General features: G+C 40.7%; 1 protein-coding gene across 1 annotated transcript in view; it reads left to right on the forward strand.

Annotated features, from left to right (window-relative positions):
* The window catches only part of PPP6R1 (protein phosphatase 6 regulatory subunit 1), a 3,522,349-nt gene that overhangs the window by 1,943,400 nt on the left and 1,553,297 nt on the right, over positions 1-25,652 (forward strand). The window contains exon 12 of the mRNA XM_044059463.1: positions 227-342. Within this exon, the coding sequence (XP_043915398.1) occupies positions 227-342 (116 nt within the window). The remainder of the gene's footprint in view (positions 1-226; positions 343-25,652) is intronic.

Consider the following 25,652-nt stretch of genomic DNA (forward strand, 5'->3'; position numbering starts at 1 on the left):
TTTCAGCAGTCTAATTGTGAGGAATTGGAGTTGTTTTAATCATGTATATAACCAAGGGTAGCCATAGCTCGCAAAATTATCCTGACGCTGACTACTTTTATTTTGACACTTAAACCATAACCAAATGGGGAAGATCCAAAGATGCACTGTACTGTATAAATAAGTTATGATTTTAAAACTTTCCCATTCCTCATTGAATCTCAGAGAATTCACTTTTTCTTTTCAGGTCTGAAGGTGGTAGGAGGAAGGGCTATATGGGACACCTAACAAAAGTAGCAAATGCCTTGGTACAGAGCTCAGAAAAAGGGCCTAACAGTTTATTCATATTAAAGCTCATCAAAGGTAAACCACTAACTTTAACTTCTTAATGATGGTATGAAGGTACTCTGCCTGGTTTTGTTACAGAAAGATGGTACTTTTCTTGATGTGTTCTACCAGATGGGACTCTAAATCCAAATAATCTTTAGCAGACCTACATTTATAGAACTGGGTTTGTTCTGTATGTATTTTTGGCAACAGTTATGAAGTCCTTTGTCTTGAGGAACAAGTCATAATGCTTCTTGGTAGTTCTCTGCAGCTCAGTTTGAATGTTCTCCAACTGAAAAGTATTGTGATGCCTTTAGACAGGTCCCAGCTGATTTTTTCTTTTTATTTTAATATAAAGCTTTTAATTCATGTAATTGACAATACTATTTTCTTCAGTTGTCCCAGTGTTGATTAAATATTAATGGAAACATTTAGGTTTAATTTAGGAACACACATACCAAATGTAATTTTAATGCTTTTGTAGAAAAAGTATGATTATGATACTCCTGGCCAACCTAATCAGATGCTTTGTTACATATGTTAAAATTTCATTTTGTAAGGGTGTCTCAAATATAAATTTGTCATAATTCCATGGTGCTAATTGAAAGTTTTGGTCTTTTAATTGCAGATATGTAAGGCATGGGGAATATTCATTGCAGCCAACCTTTTGGCTAGTCACAAAATAATATGCAAGTTTGTATTAATCCCAAGTGCATCCTCCCAAAATGGATATTCTAGCTGCCATTTCAAATAGTCCATGTAGTGCATAACCTGATGTGTAACAGTCCTAGCTTTATACCAATTAAGTTATTTCTACAGCCAGCAGGTTATATTGCATCATAATGCATTCACTAATGTAACATTTCTCAGTATTTTCCACTAAAATAACTTCTTCAACCAGCTAGTTTTGTGTCACGAAATAAGTTATTTTTAATTACTTTTTTCCTAACATTTTATGTTAACTAAAACCCTTAAACTCATCTTTATCTCTTATCCAGTTAAAGCCCTTATAATTGATAGCTGTGTTCCTTGCCAACATTCTGAATGTTTTACAGTTTGCCGTAATGTAAAAACTTTTATTTTTAGCTGATTTTATTAAAACTCATTTCTATCAGAACAAATTGTTTTAATCCGTAAAATTTCTTCACAGGAGACTCAGTTCCCTGGCATACATGAGTAAAGCCCTGACTGTAATGCAGATTACCTGAGTCAGATTAGAGGCTTAGGCACCTCTAAGAAATAGCCATGGAGGTTAGGAGTGAATAGCTACTGCTGCGTTGCGCTTCTTGTAGAAAGGAATGTGGCCGTGGCTCAACACAAATGTAATGCCTAGTGAGCACTAGGTGCTACCTAGTAGATTTCTAGCCTATTGAGCCATTGACGTCCCAGAGCATGTCGTACTGGCAGCTGATGGGAAATCTGTATATGGAGGCATATCTCCCCTCATAAGACAGCAGTGGTGGAGTTTGGAGGAGCTGCTGAGTATGGATGGGGGTTCTATCCTAGGAGGAAGAGGCAAGCTACCCCCAACACCAGCAAGCTGGCCTCTTCACCACCACCAGTTTTGCTGGGGAATGTAGAGCCTTTGGGATTCCTGGGCAGAATTGAATGGGTCATAGGGCTCTTATCTAGTACATATTCTCAGAATGAATGGGCAGTTTAGGTGTCAGCAATGTAGCTGTTGGGCAAGGTCTTGGGTGAAGCAATACAAAACAAAAGAAAAAAAATTCTTCACTGGGAAGCAAAGCCCCCTCTGTCCACCTTACTCGTGTGCTAATCCCAGCCCCTGCTCCTAACCCTAATTGTTACTAAAAACCCTTTCCCCTAACAGTACCACTAGTATTAATACATTTGATCTCTGTTTTATGGCTGAGTTTTTTATACATGGCGATTTTAGTTGGATAGAATTATTCAATGTTTTGAGATTCAGCATTAGTTGTATTTCAGCATTTTGTGCATTCAGTCTTTTTTTTTCCTTGATCAGTTGAGGTTCAGTATTTTCACTGTTAGATGCTTCATGACAGTAAACATATACACACACACACACACACACACACACACACACACACACACACACACACACACACACACACACACGCATATATTTATTGTGTGTGCATGCAGGTATTTATGAGCTTATTACATGCATTATGTTTACTGCAAGTTCAGATGATCTTCGCAGTAGTAAATAAATGTGGATGACTGTACACTTAGTTTGGAACACATGCGCACACACAGCTGGTTGCTTCACAAATCACCTTGTATGTACTGTTTGCATGATCCGTGATCTGCACTGCACTACATATCATCAGTATGCATCTGTAGTATTGATCACAAAGTAACACCTGTATACTTTTCCTGTTGGTGCACAGAACGCATACACAATTCATGTGTACCTGTATGCATCTAAAGACACTGTATTTATGTAGTGGTCTCCAGCTTTGCTCCCACACCTCTCTACTTATTTATACTAACTCCATAGTCACTCAACCGTTACTACAGTGCAGTTTCCCTGCACAGTAGTCGACCACAGCAGAGTTGAAACTTCAGAAGCTGAGTACAACCACAGTTGATTTAAAATACACCGCACTTCCAAGTTAACAAACCGCATAGTCACTCCATTAATTATGTTTATGTAGTCTGAAATAAAGGAAACACCCATAGTAGAATAACTCATCTAATAATATATTTTTTCTTCAAACAAAAGTGTAGTAGTTGGAGAAAAAAAACACCAGCTCTGTATAGTACATGACTGGTGAATTACCCAAGAATTTCCTTAATGCTTCCTTCTCCACTAAACCACCAGCTGCCAAAGTATTGCACAAAGGGGTTTCATCACACAGCTTGAAAGTGGATGCTCTGTCTTTCAGTTGGAAAAACCTTCATGTCTATGCTTTTCCACCTCTACCTCTTCTTCCAAAGGTATTACTAAAGGTCAGACAGGACAGGCCAAGGATGATTTTGATAGCTCCAGATTGGCCTCGGCAACACTGGTACCCACTTCTAAGGAGTCTTGTAAAGAAGCCTCCATGGCCTTTACCTCTGATTCCTCATCTGTTATCTCAGAAGGACGGTCATCTGCTCAATGTCAAGCTTCAATCTCTCCATCTCACAGCTTGGCATATTCTGGGTTGAAACATGGAAGGTCTCAGCTTCCTCAACAAGTTTTAAATGTGATTATGGAAGCTAGAAGGCCTAGTACTAGGAGAGTGTACGCAGAAAAATGGAAGAGATTTTTATTTTGGTGTACAGCAAAGAATTTGGAGATTTCAGAGCCTAATTTGAGTGTGGCTCTTCAATATCTTACTGAGTTATTGGACAAAGGTTTGTCTTTCTCTTCCATAAAGATTCATGCTGCAGCAATTTCAGCTCACTATGATTGTGACCCACCTTTGTTTTCGTGATCCTTTGTTCAAGCAGTTTCTTAGAGGGCAAAGAATATAAGACCCCCGTAGAGCTCCTACTCCTGCTTGGGATCTCAATTTTGTGTTGGAAAAACTTACTCTACAACCTTTTGAGCCTGCAGCTACTGCTGAATTGAAATATTTGTCATGGAAGACTGCTTTTCTGTTGGCTATTACTTCTGCAAGAAGGGTGTCTGAGTTGCAGGCCCTTATGGCAGTAGAGCCCTTTTTGATTTTCCATAAGGGCAGGGTATCATTACGTACTAATCCTTCCTTTATGCCTAAGGTGGTTTCTAGTGTGGCTTTAAACCAAACTATTCATTTGCCTACGTTTTTTGCAGATCCTCAAAATAAAGGGGAAAAGATTTTTGCACACTTTAGATGTACACAGGCAATTGCGTTATTATTTGAGCAGGACTAAAGATTTTAGGCAGTCTCAACAGTTTCTTGTTTCTTTTGCTTTAAGTTCACAGGGCAAACCTGTGTCAAAACAAACTATTTCTAGGTGGATTGGCTTTTGCATTGCATTTTGTTATTCCCATCATGGCAAAGAGGTTCCAGCTGGGATTAGGCCTCATTCCACTAGGGCTACTGCCACTTCAACAGCATTTCTAAGGGGGGTGGCAACTAAGGATATTCTGGAAGCAGCTACTTGGAGTTCAGTGCATACTTTCTCTAGGCATTATCACCTGCCTATATACTCTAAGTCTAGAGCTGGTTTTGCCACAGCTGTTTTACAAGGCATGTTGTCAGCTCCTGCTACTTTATAATTTGCCAGCCTCCTTACCTCTGCTTTGGGATTCTACCCAATAGTCAGGACTGCAGCAAGGGAAGACGAAGAACATAGTACAGTTTTGTACCTACCATAAATGTAGATGTTCGAGGATTCCCTTGCTGCAGTCCAATTTACCCTCCCTCCTTCCCCTCTGTGTTTCAGGGTGGTTGTGTAGGTGCCTTTACATGCTTATATTTTTTGTATATATATTACTGTATATATTGTGCATGTTTATTGGTGCAGGTTGTTTTTGGGACTTGTCTTTTTGGGTCTTCTGACATCTGGGGCAAGAAAAGACTGAGGAAATGACGCCGGTCATGCGCATTAGTACCCTGACGTACTGACGCCAGTCTAAGGCGCCATGACCGACGTCAGCCTTATACTCTGGTATTCGGGCCGACTGGGACGCGGACTATACCCAATAGTCAGGACTGCAGCAAGGGAATCCTCGAACATCTACATTTATGGTAGGTACAAAACTGTACTTTTTCTAGTATTGACTACATAAACCAAACCTGTGCGGCAGTGGGCCATTCAGATTGCTGTGATACTGTTGTAAAAAGTGGAAGAAGGTTCTCTTCCATTTCTCATCTGTTTCTTAAAATGCACTTATACTGAGTTCCACCCTGAACCGGAGTTCAGTTCTTTCTGCCTTCCGTTTTTTTCTGCCAGCTCTTGGTCTTGGTAATTTGACCTGCACCATGCCCTTGTACAGCTGTCATTGGGCGTGGTTGCAGCAAAATTCACAGTCATCCCATCTTCGTATACCCTTTGTAAAGTCAGTGACATTTATATGAAACAAGAGGTGCTGTTATTTTTGCTTTGCCCAGAATATTTGTATTGCTGTCTTAGGTATATGTAATCAGATTTCTTGTTATAATTCTGTTTGTGCATGTTGGGGTACTTGATTTTGTGTACTAGACAAATGTTGATTTTTTTAAGCCACATTTACTTCAGTTGAACCACACACTGTATTTTATGCATGAAAGTTGTGGGTGTATCCCTTTTGCTACCTGTTTAATATAGACAAAACTGTCTTCTCTGTTACATGGTACATGTTTAATTGGCAAGCAAAGATTGCCAGATCACCATCCTTTTTGTATTACTGCTGTTTATAACTCCTGCTAATAAACGTTTTAGAAAGACTGACTTAAGCAGAAGGTCTTGGACACATTTATTGGTTTGTCGTAGAAAAGAAAGCAAGTCTTGTGGTGATCATAACTACCAAGAAACTTTTTTGCCTGTTTTTATCTCAGATATTGCACTTTGCAACATTTTTGTTAGGTATAGTTTTATGAGTACTACCATTTGAGAATTTGAATATATGTGGTCAGGAAATGGGGTGTGCAAGTCTAGTTTAGCATTGTAACTGTAGCTGTTTCATATGTGCCATATATCAAAGGTCTCAAACGTAAATGACCAAAGGTTGTTTGTAGTTGGCACACTTGCCAGATGGGCACAGTCTCCAGAACTATAAGAGAGGTAGTCAGTATAGCTAGGCTGATTCAAGGGCTGCTTGAGTCCCAAGGGTTTGTAAGTTTGAGATCCCTGATTTGCGTATACTGACAAGTTTTGATATACACAAGTGGCATAAGGTATAATGTCTCACATCATTTTCAGCAGTCTAATTGTGAGGAGTTGGAGTTGTTTTAATCATGTATATAACCAAGGGTAGCCATAGCTGGCAAAGTTATCCTGATGCCGACTACTTTTATTTCGACACTTAAACTGTAACCAAATGGGGAAGATTCAAAGATGCACTGTATAGGCTGATTCAAGGGTTGATTGAGTCCCAAGGGTTTGTAAGTTTGAGATCCCTGATTTGCTTATACTGACTTTGAATATACTGACAAATTTTGATATACACAAGTGCACAAGTGGCATAAGGTCTCACATCATTTTCAGCAGTCTAATTGTGAGGAATTGGAGTTGTTTTAATCATGTATATAACCAAGGGTAGCCATAGCTCGCAAAATTATCCTGACGCTGACTACTTTTATTTTGACACTTAAACCATAACCAAATGGGGAAGATCCAAAGATGCACTGTACTGTATAAATAAGTTATGATTTTAAAACTTTCCCATTCCTCATTGAATCTCAGAGAATTCACTTTTTCTTTTCAGGTCTGAAGGTGGTAGGAGGAAGGGCTATATGGGACACCTAACAAAAGTAGCAAATGCCTTGGTACAGAGCTCAGAAAAAGGGCCTAACAGTTTATTCATATTAAAGCTCATCAAAGGTAAACCACTAACTTTAACTTCTTAATGATGGTATGAAGGTACTCTGCCTGGTTTTGTTACAGAAAGATGGTACTTTTCTTGATGTGTTCTACCAGATGGGACTCTAAATCCAAATAATCTTTAGCAGACCTACATTTATAGAACTGGGTTTGTTCTGTATGTATTTTTTGGCAACAGTTATGAAGTCCTTTGTCTTGAGGAACAAGTCATAATGCTTCTTGGTAGTTCTCTGCAGCTCAGTTTGAATGTTCTCCAACTGAAAAGTATTGTGATGCCTTTAGACAGGTCCCAGCTGATTTTTCTTTTTATTTTAATATAAAGCTTTTAATTCATGTAATTGACAATACTATTTTCTTCAGTTGTCCCAGTGTTGATTAAATATTAATGGAAACATTTAGGTTTAATTTAGGAACACACATACCAAATGTAATTTTAATGCTTTTGTAGAAAAAGTATGATTATGATACTCCTGGCCAACCTAATCAGATGCTTTGTTACATATGTTAAAATTTCATTTTGTAAGGGTGTCTCAAATATAAATTTGTCATAATTCCATGGTGCTAATTGAAAGTTTTGGTCTTTTAATTGCAGATATGTAAGGCATGGGGAATATTCATTGCAGCCAACCTTTTGGCTAGTCACAAAATAATATGCAAGTTTGTATTAATCCCAAGTGCATCCTCCCCAAAATGGATATTCTAGCTGCCATTTCAAATAGTCCATGTAGTGCATAACCTGATGTGTAACAGTCCTAGCTTTATACCAATTAAGTTATTTCTACAGCCAGCAGGTTATATTGCATCATAATGCATTCACTAATGTAACATTTCTCAGTATTTTCCACTAAAATAACTTCTTCAACCAGCTAGTTTTGTGTCACGAAATAAGTTATTTTTTTAATTACTTTTTTCCTAACATTTTATGTTAACTAAAACCCTTAAACTCATCTTTATCTCTTATCCAGTTAAAGCCCTTATAATTGATAGCTGTGTTCCTTGCCAACATTCTGAATGTTTTACAGTTTGCCCGTAATGTAAAAACTTTTATTTTTAGCTGATTTTATTAAAACTCATTTCTATCAGAACAAATTGTTTTAATCCGTAAAATTTCTTCACAGGAGACTCAGTTCCCTGGCATACATGAGTAAAGCCCTGACTGTAATGCAGATTACCTGAGTCAGATTAGAGGCTTAGGCACCTCTAAGAAATAGCCATGGAGGTTAGGAGTGAATAGCTACTGCTGCGTTGCGCTTCTTGTAGAAAGGAATGTGGCCGTGGCTCAACACAAATGTAATGCCTAGTGAGCACTAGGTGCTACCTAGTAGATTTCTAGCCTATTGAGCCATTGACGTCCCAGAGCATGTCGTACTGGCAGCTGATGGGAAATCTGTATATGGAGGCATATCTCCCCTCATAAGACAGCAGTGGTGGAGTTTGGAGGAGCTGCTGAGTATGGATGGGGGTTCTATCCTAGGAGGAAGAGGCAAGCTACCCCCAACACCAGCAAGCTGGCCTCTTCACCACCACCAGTTTTGCTGGGGAATGTAGAGCCTTTGGGATTCCTGGGCAGAATTGAATGGGTCATAGGGCTCTTATCTAGTACATATTCTCAGAATGAATGGGCAGTTTAGGTGTCAGCAATGTAGCTGTTGGGCAAGGTCTTGGGTGAAGCAATACAAAACAAAAGAAAAAAAATTCTTCACTGGGAAGCAAAGCCCCCTCTGTCCACCTTACTCGTGTGCTAATCCCAGCCCCTGCTCCTAACCCTAATTGTTACTAAAAACCCTTTCCCCTAACAGTACCACTAGTATTAATACATTTGATCTCTGTTTTATGGCTGAGTTTTTTTTTATACATGGCGATTTTAGTTGGATAGAATTATTCAATGTTTTGAGATTCAGCATTAGTTGTATTTCAGCATTTTGTGCATTCAGTCTTTTTTTTTCCTTGATCAGTTGAGGTTCAGTATTTTCACTGTTAGATGCTTCATGACAGTAAACATATACACACACACACACACACACACACACACACACACACACACACACACACACACACACACACACACACGCATATATTTATTGTGTGTGCATGCAGGTATTTATGAGCTTATTACATGCATTATGTTTACTGCAAGTTCAGATGATCTTCGCAGTAGTAAATAAATGTGGATGACTGTACACTTAGTTTGGAACACATGCGCACACACAGCTGGTTGCTTCACAAATCACCTTGTATGTACTGTTTGCATGATCCGTGATCTGCACTGCACTACATATCATCAGTATGCATCTGTAGTATTGATCACAAAAGTAACACCTGTATACTTTTCCTGTTGGTGCACAGAACGCATACACAATTCATGTGTACCTGTATGCATCTAAAGACACTGTATTTATGTAGTGGTCTCCAGCTTTGCTCCCACACCTCTCTACTTATTTATACTAACTCCATAGTCACTCAACCGTTACTACAGTGCAGTTTCCCTGCACAGTAGTCGACCACAGCAGAGTTGAAACTTCAGAAGCTGAGTACAACCACAGTTGATTTAAAATACACCGCACTTCCAAGTTAACAAACCGCATAGTCACTCCATTAATTATGTTTATGTAGTCTGAAATAAAGGAAACACCCATAGTAGAATAACTCATCTAATAATATATTTTTTCTTCAAACAAAAGTGTAGTAGTTGGAGAAAAAAAACACCAGCTCTGTATAGTACATGACTGGTGAATTACCCAAGAATTTCCTTAATGCTTCCTTCCCATATGAATGGTATATATTACTGTACAAACTGTTTACATTTAGGAATATCCACCACGTCATATGTTCAAGACTCTTCCCATAAGACGAGTACTATTCCTTAGATAATAGACTGTGCTATAAAACAGGTTGTGAAAGAATCTGAGGTACTACCTTACATAAATTTTCCAAATGTTGGACAAGATGGTCTGTTGTGAGGAGAACACATCATTTATGAATTTTAGACAAACGGTAAAATATGGCAACTTGATAAGTAGTGGAACAAAACTTTTGTCAACGTCATCAGTTTGAAAGTAATTTAATCCTAACATCATTCTAATTTAAAGAGTGACAATTCATAAGTGCTTGTTCATTAATATTTTTATTACATGATAAATAGTCAGCATTTAAATGGATAAAACACATTTCTGAATACTGTTAGGAATTCTTTACCCACTACCTTTTCCTATTTGTATGCCTTTTTAGTTGCATCATTAGGATAGTTTTTCAGTTTAGAAACAGCAAGCTGTTGCACTTACTGAAATTAACGCATTGCACATTTTTATTAAACTTGTACAAAATAATGTGCAACGTTTCACATTTTACCAAGTACCTTAATAAAACCATTCTTGTATGGAGGAATACAATTAATTTCTTTATGCATTCTCTATCCAATGGGCAATATGCAGTAATTTATATCCAGATTTGTTACTATTGTCGTCATGGTAAGAAAATAACTTTGTTCATCACAAGAGTGTCCATTATAAATATCATTGTTGTTTTATTGACAAGAATGTATACCAGATACATTGTTATAAATATTACCTTTGTTTTAATGAAAACGTATAATAGATGCATTTTCTGGCATAATTTAAAACAATCGATTTTAGCCTTGTGATACTTTGGAGTAACTGAGGGTATACATTTTAAATACAAATCTAAAATGCATCTGTGTAGTGCTGTAAATTCATTATTAGAAATATTCACTGCACATTTTTATTGGCCGTGTTAAAATTTTCATTATAATCAGCATTAGAGGATAGAGAGTCAACATGAGTTACTGTATTGGAAAAAAACAGATTTTTTGAATTTACTTTACAATTTGTACCTTTTATTTGGGTAATCAAAGCTTTCTTGATCTTGGTATATATGCTGGTGTTTTCTTCCTCTGAGTAGATGGAAGCCCTGACTCAAATATTGATTCCTTTGTTGAATGTGCTCACTAAAGTAATTTTCAGCTTTTCTAGTTTAGAAGTCTGTATGGCATGCTAGAGTGAGATAGACCTGTAGAAAGTGATGAGGGAGACATTGATACGTTTCTTACAGTTACCAGTGCTCTGACCTGGGTTACCTGATCTTTTGCTTGAAAAGATTGGTAGTTTATTTTGTGCATTTGCTTAATCAGTTCAAATGCCTTTCATTTTTCATTCAACAGTGTTGTAGATTTGTTATATAAAGTGAGATCTGTATTTTAAAACATTGATGGATTATTTTAATTATAGATGTCAATGTATTTTGTGTAAGAATGTCTCTTGCTATTAAAACTTGTACCAATTCTTCAGTGAAACAGTGCACAGATGTTATCTAAATACAAATTTATTTTCAGTAGCATCTTCCAAGTGAATGGATTCAGATAGTGCCTTAATGGATCATTACCCCCCTCAGTGTAATATCCTCTTCAAATGCTCTCTTAGAAGATTAGAATGTAGTTTGATCTAAGATATTAATAACTTCCCTGACTGAGAGTGCAGTTCTCTTTGTGCAGTAGACAATTTATTTTAGCCCAGCAGGTCCAGGAAATCATTACATCATTATGTCTTGATCTATTCTTGCTGTTCTGAGCATTGAAACATGATGTCTTCATTCACTGTTCCTGTAAGATTAAATACAAATTCATAATTCTCTTTGAGCCTCCGGTATCTATCGCCTTCATTATAAAATCTCCTGAGTTTATTTTTGACAATATTAACTGGGCTTATTGACTATAAACTGTTGGAGGACATATTAATCAGAAACAACTACTAGTAAATACAAAATAAAATAAAAAAACGCCTTCCTACTGTAAAATAGTTTAGTCCCTGCTGCTTTGGTCTCGATCTGTCATGGAAGATAAAATAAAAAGCCACAGTTAGTAAACAAAGAACATGGCATCCCACAATAGTTGACAAACACCAAAAGTGTCAGTGCCAAAGAAATTAAGTATACATTGTCATCCGATTATACTTCAAGCTCAGACCAAAACGAGTTAGTGGATAATATTTCAGTATAAGTATTTATTTATTTATTTTACATTTGTTGACTGAGCTAGTCTAACTGGATACATGTCCTTTTTCAGTAGAGGCCCGGGGAGATAAGCTCCAAGATATAACAATGGTATTAAGGTAACATTAACAAAAACAAAGTCATATTTACAATTCATATTACTGGTTATCACAGTAAAATTCAGCAGTGCAGAGTACAGGTAGCTAGTACAAAACAAGATGTTCTAGAGGGAGATAGTATTGTTGTTAATAAGGAAGGAAATTACAGCTAATGAGATGAAGGGGTAGGAAGAGCAAAGTAGTTAAGAGACATATAACTAGTCAGGTTTAGTACAGGGGCATAACCAGTGTGTTCTGAGGAACACTTTCAATTTGTTTTTGAAGCACGATAGAGAGGGAATTGAGGAGAGTTCACTGGGGAGGAGATTCCAGGCTTTTCCAACAGTATTAGAAAAGAGGGAGTCGCCTGCCTTGTTGTTTGGTTTAGTGGTATGTACTAGAAGTCTCTGAGAAGACCTTAAGGATTTCAGGTTTTTATAGGGAGTGATGAGTGTGGATAGAATAGGAGTTTTGGAAGGTTTGTAAAGAGTGTTGTGGGCTATAGATAGATGATGGAATTTAATCAGATTTTGTAGTTCAAGCCATCCCAGCTGCTTTAAATTAAATGCAATGGTGGATTCTAAATGGGTGTCCTGTAGCAAATCTGGCAATATTATTGTAGGACATTTCCAATTTGCTAAGATTATTTTTAGATAGATTAGTGAAAATGGGAGAGGCATAAAGAAGTGAAGAGATTAGATGAGTGTGTGCTATAGTGGTTTTTGCTGAAGGTAGGAGGAAGGATTTAATCCTATAGAGAGAGCCTAGTTTTTTGTTGACAGTTTTTGTAGTATTATTGGTATGGATATCAAAGTTTAGATTGTTGTCTATGGTGATACCTAATAGTTTGGTGGTAGGTTCGGGGGATATAATAGTTTTATTGGTAGAGATAACTGAGAAATCAAGAGGAGAGGACTTATTGGTGGGAGAGAAGAGGAGGAGTTTAGTCTTTTTGGGGTTTAGGAGAAGGCATCTATGTGTGAACCATTTCTCAACTGTGTTAAATACTTGTTGGGTAAGAGATTGAAGTTCAGAAGAGGTGGTAGCTGAGCATATCAGAGTGGAGTCATCTGCATATTGAGTGCATGTGGCTTGGGGGATGGCAAGGCGAAGGTCGTTGATCAATATGGAAAAAAGTAGAGGTCCTAGGATGGAACCTTGGGGGACACCAAGGTTGACGGGCAGGTGAGAGGAGAGAGACTTGTGCCATAGTACGGCCTGTTCAAGGTGGGACTGGAACCACTTTATAGAAGATGTATCTAGTGACAGGGATTCCAGCATTTTGATGAGAATTTGATGATTTACCATGTCAAAAGCTTTAGACAAGTCAATGAATAGTGCTGAAGAAAGCTTGTTAAGATTGCGGTTTTTGTTGATACAATCTGTGAAGGAGAGAAGGGCTGTGGTAGTGTTATGTGAAGGTCTGAAGCCATGTTGACAGTTGGAAAGTAAATTATTTTGGGTTAGATGGTCAAGTAATTGTTTGTGAATGCATTTCTCCATGATCTTTGCCAAAGGTGAGAGAAGGGCAATGGAGTGGTAGTTGGAGAGTTCAGTGGAGTGTCCACCTTTTGGAGGGGGATAATATGGGAAATTTTCCATAAACTGGGGATATGACTTTCGGTAATAGTTCTATTGATCAGAATAGAAATGGGATAAGCAATAGCTTTGGCTGATAGTTGTAGGAATTCAGCGGGTAGTTGGTCTGCTGAGGGTGAACATAGTTTTAGTTTCTGTAAAAGGGTTAGAATATATGTTGTTGGGACAGGTTGAATATGAAAAGTAGAGGGTAAGGTTGATTTATAGTAAGGCAGAGTGAAATTATTGGGTGATAGTAGACTTTCTCTGTATTGTGGTAGTTATTTTAAAGCCCTACCACCTCTGTTAGCATCATAAAGTTTTTTCCAAACTGTTGTTTTAGCACATTGGCTGCCATATTAAATATAAGACTTTTAGAAAGCACTTCTACAGTTATAAGATTTCCCTTATTGGGTGAAAGTAGACTTTCTCTTTATTGTGGAAGTTATTTTAAAGCCCTACCACCTCTGTTAGCATCATAAAGTTGTTCCCAAACTACTGGTTTAGCACATTGGCTGCCATATTAAATGTAAGACTTTTAGAAAGCACTTCTACAGTTATATGATTTCCCAGTTGCAAGTTAACATACACCCCGATCTAATGGCGTCACTTTCTTGTGAAGAATTTTTAAGAATTGGGATAATTTGATATAATAGATACAGTGTTTGGGCAGAAACAGCTTAGACTTGAGTGTGTTTATATCAGGATTATAAGTTGGAAGAAATTCATTATTTGTTATTTTTATTAGTAGTAGTTTGTTTTAGAGACAACTCAGTCTACTGACAGAGAGCCATCCAACAGGTCCTGCCGGACCAGAGTGGACTTTAGAGTCTATTTAGTATTCTTTCTAGTTCATTGAAGATGAAGGAGGTCAGACCCATTTTTGACTAAAGCAGCCTAAATCTGAAACTAAATAAGACAAATTCAAGATGGTCAAAGTGTAGTCAATACTTTCATGGTTAGAGGAAGTTGTCAGGATATGCTGCTTGGACCTTCAGGTTCCTACCTTGTATGTAAGATAGACAAAGCATCAAGGAAGATGTTCAGCACATGAATCATCATTGCAGTCGCTTAAGTTGTTAGAGTATTACCCTCTGCACTGGCCAGCTTCCCAAAGCTTTGGGTGTCTTTGTGCACTCCAACTTGCTAGTAGCTCTCACGGTGCTTCCTATGAAAGACAGTTGGAGCTCAAAAGTACTTCAATATTTTTCCTGCCAAAGTGAGCAGTTCATCCGCGGGCAATGATTCTCTCAGTCGGATAGCAATCTTTCAGGATCTGGGTAGGTAAGTTTCTGCTGGGGAAAACCTTCCTAATTATTTTTACTTTTATGACTGAAAGTTTTACTTTTCCTTTCAGATTTTTTACTTTTACTAAGAAACCAAGGAGCCTGGGCTGTTATTGCACCAGGATGATTGGGGTTATGTTGAGGCTTGTGTAAACTTTTTATGAGTAAATATTTATGTTTTGACTAAAAAACTGCTGTTGGAAGTTTTGTATCTCAGTATTGATACTGCACTTCTGAGGGACTTTCAATGGTTTACTTACCTCAGAACCACTTGATGTCCTGACTGAAATCACTGTTGCAGTATTCCTGACACATGGGTTGTCATCAGTGGTGTCCTGCCGTGGTACCAAAGCTTTACCTTTCCTAGCTCCTATGCATCGGGTTATAATGATGAACATATGAGCACTCTTCAGATTATTTTGCCACCAGCCTAATGCAGGTTGTGCATCCAAAGAACTGTTTGTTGTTTGGTTGTTGGTATCGTTCTTTTGTTTGTTTATCTGGAAAAGTGCCCCATTGGGGAACCTTCCTTTTTATCTTTCAGTATTTTGTTACATTTGTAGATGTCCGCTAGGAGGGGTAAGTGCAGGTGCTACAGCCAGATTTTGTACAATGACTTACATGCCAAGGGTCTTTTTGCGTAGTTTCAGAACCCAGTCACAAGTCTTGCTCTGTCAACCGTTTGTTCCAAAATCCCTTAGGTCAACACCTTCCTCGAGACTCATGCGTCTTAAATGTTTGACCCAATCCAAGATGGCTGACTACTTCATCATATACTATCTGCTGCAGAAAAAAAAACAGGTTACTTCTCAGTTGCCCAGTACCAAGACCCAGTCTGAGGCTGATATGGCTCCTGAGGCCTTACAGACTAACATTACATCTGAGGAACCATGTCTCATCATTTCAGAAGGACCGCAGAGCATCTGTCAAATTCTGAATAAATCCCAGGCTTTCTAATAGAGGTCATACATGGTTCTGATCTTCTGCATCTCATCCAGGTGGACATCACGCCTAAAAAGAGAAAGCAGAAGACTAAACATGTGGTCTCCCACTCAGCAACTAGAGAGAAGGAATGGATGGACTTCTAACAAGGGTTGTTCAGAGCTACTGTGCCTTTGAAGCCTCCCTTCTTTGGATCTCCACAATAGGCTACTCCTCTTAAACCTGCTCTGGTTTCCTCTTCCTCTGATGAGGAGCAGGGTTATGACTCTGACCATTCTCTGAGCTGTTCCACTGAGCTGCATTCTCCAGGGTAAAGCTCTTCCGATGAAGACTTCCTGTCACCTGATTCCCCTACAAAGGAGGCTTCTTTTAGGGAGACTGTACAGATCATGAAACACCTTGATTGGCAGTCCAAACAGATTTTTGATGTTACACCCTCCAGTAGATAGATACCCCTGCCCCTTCTCCATTCCCCCTGTCCTTGAGCATTTTCAAGATACCTTTCAGTCCACCTCTTCACCTTATTCTTAACCACCAGCTCCTTAGAGACCACAAAGGTTTTGTAAGGTCCTTAATGGTCTTAAATATTTATATAAGTACCCTGTAGCAGACCCTTCTGCAGTATCACTGTCTTCAGATAAGCCCTCCAAGCTTCTGCCAGTGCTAATTTCGTATCTACTGATAAAGATAGTAGGGCTATGGATAGATGAGGCATGACTGTTACCCTTGCCTTTAGGGCAGTTAATTACCAGATTCAGATGACAAAGTGTTTTTGTCCTTAACTCCTTAAACAAAGTTATCTTGGATCCTTCTATAGCAGACTCTAAGCAACAGATGCAGAGCTTACTTTTGCAAGCCACTCAGATTTCCAAACACAGTGTTAAGTGCAGCTACTATGCTGTGGATGCTTCTTTTAGGGCAGCTGCAGTGGGATCTGTTATCCACAGATATACATGGCTTCGTAGTCAGCCTGAAGGTGCCATCTTTCAAAATGCTCTCTCTCTCTTCAGACTCCTCCACCTTTTATCCTCCTACTGGCTTTCTTAGTGTCATTTGATCTTAAGGACGCCTACCAACACATTCCCATTCATCCTTCTTGCAAGAGATTCTTCAGGTTTTTCTCTGGCTCCTCGCATTTTCAGTTTACTGTTCTGTCATTTGGTTTTCCACAGCCCCAAGAGTATTCACAAAGTGTATATCGCCTGTAATAGCTTTCTGCAGCACTTAAGGAATTCAGATTTTCTCCTACCAGGACAGCCTTCTGATCCAGGCTTTTTCCCCCCAAGAGATTCTTCTTCAACATCTTCACTTCACCCTCTATCTCCTTACAGGATTGGGTTTCACTATGAGCTGCAAAAAAAAAAAAAAAAATCACACATGGTTTCTACACAGAACCTGGTGTTACTGGGATGCTGGATGGACACAAAAAAATGCATGCCTTTCTACCCCAGGAGAAGGTTTATCAGCCTGCCAGTTACTTTTAGGACCTCTCTTGGGCAACCCATTTCTCTGCAAGGGAGATGCTAAGGGCTTTGGGATTCATGGCAGCCACCACAATATGCTCCACCGGGCCAGACTCCACATGAAGAAAATCCAGTGGTACCTGAAGTCTTTGTGGTTCCAGCACTGCCGCCTTTTGGACACCCTGGTTCCCCTCCTCTTTTGCTTCACAAAGGAGCTTATCTTGTGGAAATGATAGGTCATCCTCAACCCAGTATTACCTTTCACACCTCTTCCTCCTCTTCAACAAGTTCACATGGATGCCTTGGTGAGGCATGGAAAACATGGACAAGATGACAGTGAGTGCAGGGAAAATGGCACCCCCAGTTCTGAAAGAACACATCAAACTCAAAGAAATGAGAGGTCTTCTGCAAGCTGTTCAGATTTTTGCCCACCTTTGGAGAACAGGACAACTCCAAATGTACACAGACAATACCGCAATCATGTGGCACATAAATAGGGCGGCACCAGGTCTTACCAGCTTTACAGGTTACCACAGGAGGTTTGGAGTTTTGCAAAACAGATGAGCACCATGCTCCCAATGTGTTAGCAGACTGCTTGTCACTCCCTGGAGGACCCTCACAAGTGAACCTTGAGCAGAGGCCTTCCACAACATCACACTTCAATGTGGCACCCCTCAGACAGACTTCATTGCTTCATCAAGCATCCATCAGCTCCTCCTGTTCTGCATCAGGGACCCTTGACCCACATCCTAGAAGATGGATACCTTCTCTTTCCAGTTGACAGGGAAGTTCCTCTAAGCCTTCCCTACTTTGCCTCTCCTTCCAAAAGTTCTTCTCAAGGCACAGAAGGAGTCACCAAGACTCCTCTATTAGGTCTGTTTTGACTGAGGTAATATTGGATCTGATGATGTCATTTTCATTCATTCCTCAATGAATGGGTCTTGTGTCCTACTTGACACTTTTCTCTAGATTCTTGGATTTGACTCTCAAGCTCTTCCCTTTACCCATAATGCTTGTAACTACTGCACTACCTTAGATCTCGTTTGCTGCTCCAAAGATTGGACAGGATTGCCTTCTCTAGAGCTCAGGGAAATTATTTCTTTCATGTTAGTAAGTAATTTTAAAATTTAATTTTTCTTTACTTCTATATAACTTTTCAATACCCTTCCTCTCTTTACCTGTTGATTGTTAACCTTTTTATACTTTTCTTTACCGGTTGTTTAGGTATTCGTGTTACCATTGTTGGTACAGTAGAGAGTCAATTATCCGAACTAATTGGGACCTCGGGTAGTTTGGATAATAAGACTGTTCGGATAATCAAGCATACATTGAACCGGATAAAAACAAAACTTCAAAAATCTTGTTTTTTCCTGCATGCTTTTCAACAGTTTATCGATTCCAATGGACAATAAAGAATATTTTTCAAAACGAGTGGGCTACAAGCTCAAAAAACACACACAAGCGAATACGTATAATGCTTACATATTCATACTTTATGGTTTTTCCTACCCAAAAACATTGGAAGGCTGCATTTAGGTAATTGACATTTCTGATGATCAGTGTTTGGGTGGCCACGGTGGTGCAGCAGTTAGCATGGCACCTCACAGCAAGAGGTTCTCCGGTTCGATCCTCAGCTGGGGTGCCTTCTGTGCGGAGTCTGCATGTCCTCCCTGTGGTCATGTGGGTTTCCTCCCGATGTTCTGGTTCCCTCTCACATCCCAAAGACATGCTGTAGGTGGATTGGACACTCTAAATTGGCCCTAGGTGTGAGTGTGTGCATGTGTGTGCCTTCTGTGGAAGGTTGGGCATCGGGTTGGCAACTCGACACCATAAAACTCCACTGCGAATCATGAGCGGACAGGTGAACTGCTGTGGCGACCCCTAACTGGGAAAAGCCGAAAGAAGAAGTGTTTTCGGATATTCGGCTCTCCACTGTATAATCTTGTCTGTCTTTTTACCTTACTCTTTAAGGTGTTCTATTTGCCATTGTTGGTAAAGTTCCTCTTTTTCTCTGCTTATATGTATAGGATTTCTCTTGATAGTTTACTGCTATGTCTGAAAAGCCTACTGGTTTTAAAACGTGCACTTCCTGTGGACATAAGATACCCAATTCTGATGCTCACAGGGAGTGCGTTTATTGTTTAGGCCACACTCATCAAAACTGTCCCTTTATGATTTGTGGTGGAATCAATTCCAGAGCCATTAGTGACCGGCACAATAAATTAGTACGTAAGGGCCTTCTTCCTGTTTCAGCTCCTTCTTCTTCAGCTTCTGCTTCAGGGGCTCAACTCCCCTCAAAAAAGTAAAATCCTTCAGAGCCCAGGGAATATAGGAAGTGCTCTCCTGCTTGGTCTCCCAAAACCGCTCCAATATCGGAGTCACCAGCAAAACATTTGAAGCACTTCAGTCCAACTCCTACAGTCACCAATTTTCCTCGACTTCAGAGTCCTTGTTTCTTTCTGGAGCCAATTTTCCCAAGACTCAAATCTCCCTTCTTGCAGGAGACCCCAAGAAAACCATCTTAGCCTCCATCCACCACTTCAATCAGTTTCTCCCGAATTCTTTCCAAAACAGATGTGGACAGGATGATTAAGAAATTTCTCAGAGCACAGAATCTAGATGAGGGCTTTACCGACTCCATTTCCCATTGGATCCACAAGCCTTAAGGCTTCTTCACATACCATCATCTCTCCTCCTCTGATCCGACATACTGTTTCTGGTTCCTCGGATCCAAGAACTTCAAGAGTTGAACCGTCTGATCTGAAGATGCCGTCTTCTTTGACTCAGACTGTCTCCCTGACTCATTTGCAGCTGACCCCTCCTTGAGCAGGACAAGTCTCGCAGCTGAAGCATCAACATTGGATTGGGGGGTTTGACCTCAACTCTAAGGCTTTCGGAGCCATTGCTTCCCCTCAGAGCCTTGGCACTGGACAGCTGGGGTCTGACTCCTCCCTTGGAACAGAGGACCAGAGGGGGGACCAAGGCTTAACTGATCCAACAGTTTCTGCTTTGATGAGATTGTCTTCAGCTTCTCCCGGCCCCTTTGCCTTCGAGGTGGCTGAGAGGGCTTTCTCCAATCGGAGAACTGTTTCGACTCTTATTTCCTCTGATCCCATCCCTGTTCTTCCTTTAGATCCAGTCTCTGAGCCTCTTCATCCTACTCCATAAATTCTTCCAGGCAGTTCCATTTAGGGAACTCCCTGTGTCTTCCAATATCTCTCCAGAGCACCCCACTAAAGAGGTTGCCCGGAAGAGATTGTGCAAAAGGAGGCACTTAATTCCCCTCAGAAATCTCTGACTGAAGACACTTTTGATGAAGGGGAAGGGTCCCCAAGGTCACCACCAGCAGATGTCTCCTTCAGAGACATGCTAGAGATCCTATGCCAAAAAGGTGGTTGGTACTCCAAAGCCCCTTCTCAGGAGGAATCAGTGTTCCTAGAAGTCTTCAGGGTGACCCCATCTATGTCTTATGTTACCCCTGCCCCCCGCCCCCCCCCCCCCCATGGATGGATGACCTTATAGACCTTGTCTCTCGTTGGGCTTGGAAGGAGCCAGATACTGTAGAATCTTTCCCCCAATGTCCAGACAGAATCTTTGGTGCACCAAAAGATACGCAGTTTCCATGAGTCTAATCTCTCATGCAGCTGAAGGTTCCTCATGGGCTGCAGGGTAAGGCATAGCCATCAGGAGACATGCCTGGATACGACTTTGTGATGTTGCTGAGCTATTTAAATCTTCATTCATCAGTGTTCTCTTTCATGGATCTCCCCTGTTTGGGCCTACTGTTAAAGACACACGTTCCCATGGTGAGCACAATGGCAAGACTTTGTCTGCGGTGGGAATCTGTTTTTCTACCCTGCAAAGGCCTTTTTCCGGGAATCAATGCAGTGGTAAGAAAATGTGGTGCCGGATGTTTCAAGGACCTTTTCAAGACTCACATTAGGAGTTTTCTTCCAGTGCAGAGGGCAAAATAACAACAGAAGATGCCGTCCACTTGGCAGAGGGGGATCTGCAAAACCAAGGGTTCCCAGACTCCTCCTTTGATAGATCCTTTCAGTGCTCCTGAAAGGTTGCCTGGCTGTTCTTCTGTGGAGGCAGTTGGGGGTCACTTATCTTTGCCATCACAAGAGATTAGTGTGTGCAAAAGATCACAGCCAGAGATCCAGAGGATATTTCATTCGCTTTTTACAAATTCCCTCACAAAAAAAAAAAAAAAATAGTCTCACTAATGTTCCACCCAGTCAGCAGGAGTTAGCAGCTCTAGAGGTTCAAAAGCTGCTAGACACAAGAACCATCCAAGAGGCCCCACCAGACCAAAGAGGATCAGGAATTTACTCAAGGTTCTTTTTAGTGTCAAAGAAATCAGGGGACCTGAGACCTATTTTGGATCTGAAGAAACAATCGTAACTAGGCTGGCAAAACTGGTATAGCCACAAAAATCAGTGCACAAGATGTATGTATACTAGTACCATGAATCATAAACACCTTAATAATAGTCACTAGATGCTGTTTATTCACAAGTAAAACTTTCACAGACAAGCTTTTCTCTTGGTGCTGGCATACTTATATTTCATGTACCTATTTTGGATCTCTGTTATCTAAATCAGTTTGTAAATAACTCCAAGTTCTGGATGGTCACAGTTCAGTCCATTCTGTCTCCTTCTACAGAAGGACAACTGGATGTGCTCCATAGATCTTAAAGACATGAACTATCACATCAAAATGAACAGGCACTGTCGAAGGTACTTGCGCTTTTGGTTGCCAGTCATTACCAGTTCAGAGCCCTGCCCTTTGATCTTACCGCAGCCCCCAGGGTGTTCAAATGCATGGCTGTGGTAGCACCTCCATCTCCGACTGCATGGATTCAGAGTGTTTCTTTATCTGGATGACTGGCTTCTCACAGCACCAACCAGACATCTCCTAGAAGAAGCCAGAGATTACTTACTCCAATTGCCTCAACTCCTGGGATCACAGTCAGTCTTCCTAAGTCCCATCTTTGACCAGTTCAAGTCTTAGAGTTTATAGGGGCTCGCCTCGATACAGTCGGTTGTCTATCTCTTTTACCACAGGATTCTTACCTTGAGGTTGCATGTTTGACAAATTCTGTCTCACCCCTCTCCTCCAGCAAAAATGGTTCTTCAAGCCTTAGGTTCAGTGGCTGCAGCAATTACCTTAATACCTACTGCTCCACTGGACTTTAGCAGTACAGTGGTCCATTCTTTGACAACCTTGAAACAGCCCTTAAAACCATCTCAGGTCTGCATAGACTCACTATTCTGGTGGAATCAGTCAAACAAAGTTTGTCAGGGAAATCCCTTTATCCTTTCTCCTCCAAAGGCCACGTTGACCACAAACGCCTCCCAGTTGGAGTGGGGGTGGTGGCATTTCCTGGGAAGGACTGTTCAAGACATGTGGTCCCCAGAAGAGACCAAATTGCATATAGACGTCTCAGAGATGGGAGAAGTCATTTTAATGTTGCATGCCTTTCAGAACTCTCTTCCTCTAGGGACAGTTGCTATCCAGACAGACAATATGTCAGCGGTATGGTACATCACCAAACAAGGGTGAACCAGATATTTACCCCGTTTGCTAAAAAAGAGTGAGAGTCTGGCATTAGGTGATCTCCTCCAGCCACTTTCTTGTAGCAATGCAAAAATCCAGCATTCCAGCCGAAAAGCTCAGCAGGATTATCCTGATGCCTCACAAATGGGGTCCCATTCATGCAGTGGGGTCAGACTTGCTGCAGTCTGTTTGCCTTTCCCCTCAACAAGTGTGTCAGGTTCTTTGCCCTAATTCCCCCTTCGGGGGAGTCACCGAGAGATGCTATAGGCCACACTTGGCCCTCTGGTGTCATGTATGCTTACCCTCCTCTACCCCAATCTCCAGATTTCTTCAGAAAGCACTTTGGTTGAAGAGCAAGGTAGTCATCATTGCTGCCTTGTAGCATCAGCAAGTTTGGTTTCCCTTTCTGTGGCCTCACCTACAATGTATCCCCTGGACACTGGACCCCATTCCAGATCTGCTGTCACATGCATCACATATGACTCATCTGGACATTCCACGTCTTAGATTGACCGCAAGGTTTCTCCAATTCCTATGATGACTAGACAGTCCAGGCTTTACTGTCCTGTTTGCCTTATCTTATTTGCATCCCAAAAACCTTCTATAAGAGGAAATGGAAGAGATTTTCTTTTTGAGCACAACAGAGAAATTCAGATCCTTTCACTGCCCCAATCCCTGCTGTTATAGATTTTCTTGCTTTGATTTTTCAAAGTGGAGCTAGTTTCTGCACTGTGAAAGTTCAACTAGCAGCCATCTCTAACTACCACATAGGAGATAATGCTTGCCCTCTAGCTTCATCCAAATTATATAAAGCATTCCTTAAAGGTACCTTTTTGTTTAGATCTCCAGTAAAGGAGCCTACTCCACCTTGGGACCTTACTATTGGTCCAACCTCTTTTTGAGCCCTCAGCTAAGTCGGATCTCAAATTTCTTTCTTGGAAAACAGTCTTTCTTACTAATGCAAGGCGAGTTTCTGAACTCCAGACACTCTCTTCAAAACTGCCTTATTTGATTTTCCATAAAGATAGAGTTACCTTGTGTGTTAAGCCCTCCTTTCTACCCAAAATTGACTCTGAAACAAAATTCAGCCAAATTATCAATTTGCCAGTCTTCTTTCCAAATTTTGACAAAAAAGGAGAATACATACTTCACGTTTTAGATGTACATAGGCAGCTTTGTTTTTATCTCCACAGGACGAAGGAATTTAGAAAAACTGACCAACTTTTTGTTTCCTTTACCAGTAATAAATTGGGAAAACCAATGTCCAAAGTTACTTTAGCCAGATGGAAGTCAGATTGTACTTCCTATGTTTAGTCTTTAAGAAGTTTACCCTTCCCAAAACCTCCAAAATCACACTTAACTAGATCTATGGCTACATCATCTGTCTCCTGGGCCAGAGCTTCCACTGATGATATATGTGCAGCTGCCACTTGGTCTAATGCTCATACATTTATTGCTCTTTACAAGTTGGCTGTCCTCTCCAGAAACAGGGCTGCATTTGGTTCTCCGGAACCTACTTGTTCATAAAAGCGCTCATTTGTCTGCTGTCAATGCCTTCCTCCATCTTAGCCCTCCACTTATGGCTTGGCCAGAGATCAGGCTTTTCCACAGGGGAGGTCTGCATCGTAAGCACCCAAGGAAACCCATCTCTCCTTCTTGGGATCTCAATTTTGTGCTAGAAGAGCTTCCTTTGTGTCTCTGAAATTCAGTACTTGGAAAACTGTCCTTCTCTTGGCCTTCAGTTCTGCCAGGAGAGTTTCTGAGCTACAAACTCTCATGACCACCCCCACTCTTTTCCTCATTTTTCAGAGGAACAGGGCGACTCTCCGGGCTATCCCATCCTTCATCCTGAAGTAGTGAATGAGTTGGTGTTCTTCGTGTTTCACTGTTGTAGTCATTACATTTGGGTAATCTGCTTGCAGGTTGCCCTCAGTCGGCCTGAATAACAAAGTCCTGGGACATGCATCGGTTGCCGTCTCCTCTTCCATGACGTCAGGTTGTCAGGGGTATAAAACATGCAGCCAATGCCATTTTATTCAGTCTTTCTTGCCACGTGGTGCCCGAAGCAGAAGCAGTTCACAAGTGCGGTCGGCCGACTCCTGAAATTTTCGCTTTCGAGTTTTAGAACTGAAGTCTTCAAACTAAAGCTAAGTACCCCGTTGGGGAAACTTTTTCTTGCTCCTTACCGATGTCCGTAAAAGTTAATAATTGCATTACTTCTGGGAAGCAAATACCTCATAAGGATTTTCATTTATACTGTATTCCTTGCCTAGGCCCAGATCATAACATGCCTTAGGTTCATAGGTTCATACTAGGCTATCTGCCATAGGGCATTTATAAGCCTAGCCAGAGTGTGTGTGGCTTTCACCACCCCTTAGGATGAGAATACTATACCCATTAGTTTGCTGTGCCTCTGTACAGCAGTGACACAGAGATGATTCCCGGGGTAAACCTACGATCTCCCATCCACTCGTCAAGATTTCTGTTGAACAGAGTTAGTGAGGGGCTCTGCCTCACATGGACTGGGATTCTGTTCCATAGTGTAGGGAGTCTCTGGGTGATGAATCTGTCCCTCCAGCACGTCCTATTTATATCCGTGTTGAGGTTTAAGTCTCTTGCTCTCGTGGCTCTGGTGGATTTGGATTTTTTGAGGTGGAGCATGTCCATTAATTCCGGGTTGGACATGGCCTTGTATGTCAGGCACAGATCACCTCTGAGCAGACGGTATGCGACTGAATAGAGCTGGAGTTTCTTCAGTCGGGCATCGTATGACATATGTTTGAGCCCCTTTATCCTTTTGGTGAGGAACTTTTGGGGTCTTTCCAACTGCTGCAGGTGTCGCGTAAGGTACATTCAGAATGGGGCGTTGTACTCGATCATTGGTCTGATAAGTGAAGAGTACAGGGATACAATGACCTCTCCTGATCTGGATGGGAATCCCTTTATGATCAGGTGGGCAATGTAGAAGGTCTTCCTAACCACTTTGGCAATGT

Source organism: Protopterus annectens, chromosome 17.part0, assembly GCF_019279795.1.
Source record: "Protopterus annectens isolate FY-2018-M chromosome 17.part0, PAN1.0, whole genome shotgun sequence".
NCBI classification, from domain to species: domain Eukaryota; kingdom Metazoa; phylum Chordata; order Ceratodontiformes; family Protopteridae; genus Protopterus; species Protopterus annectens.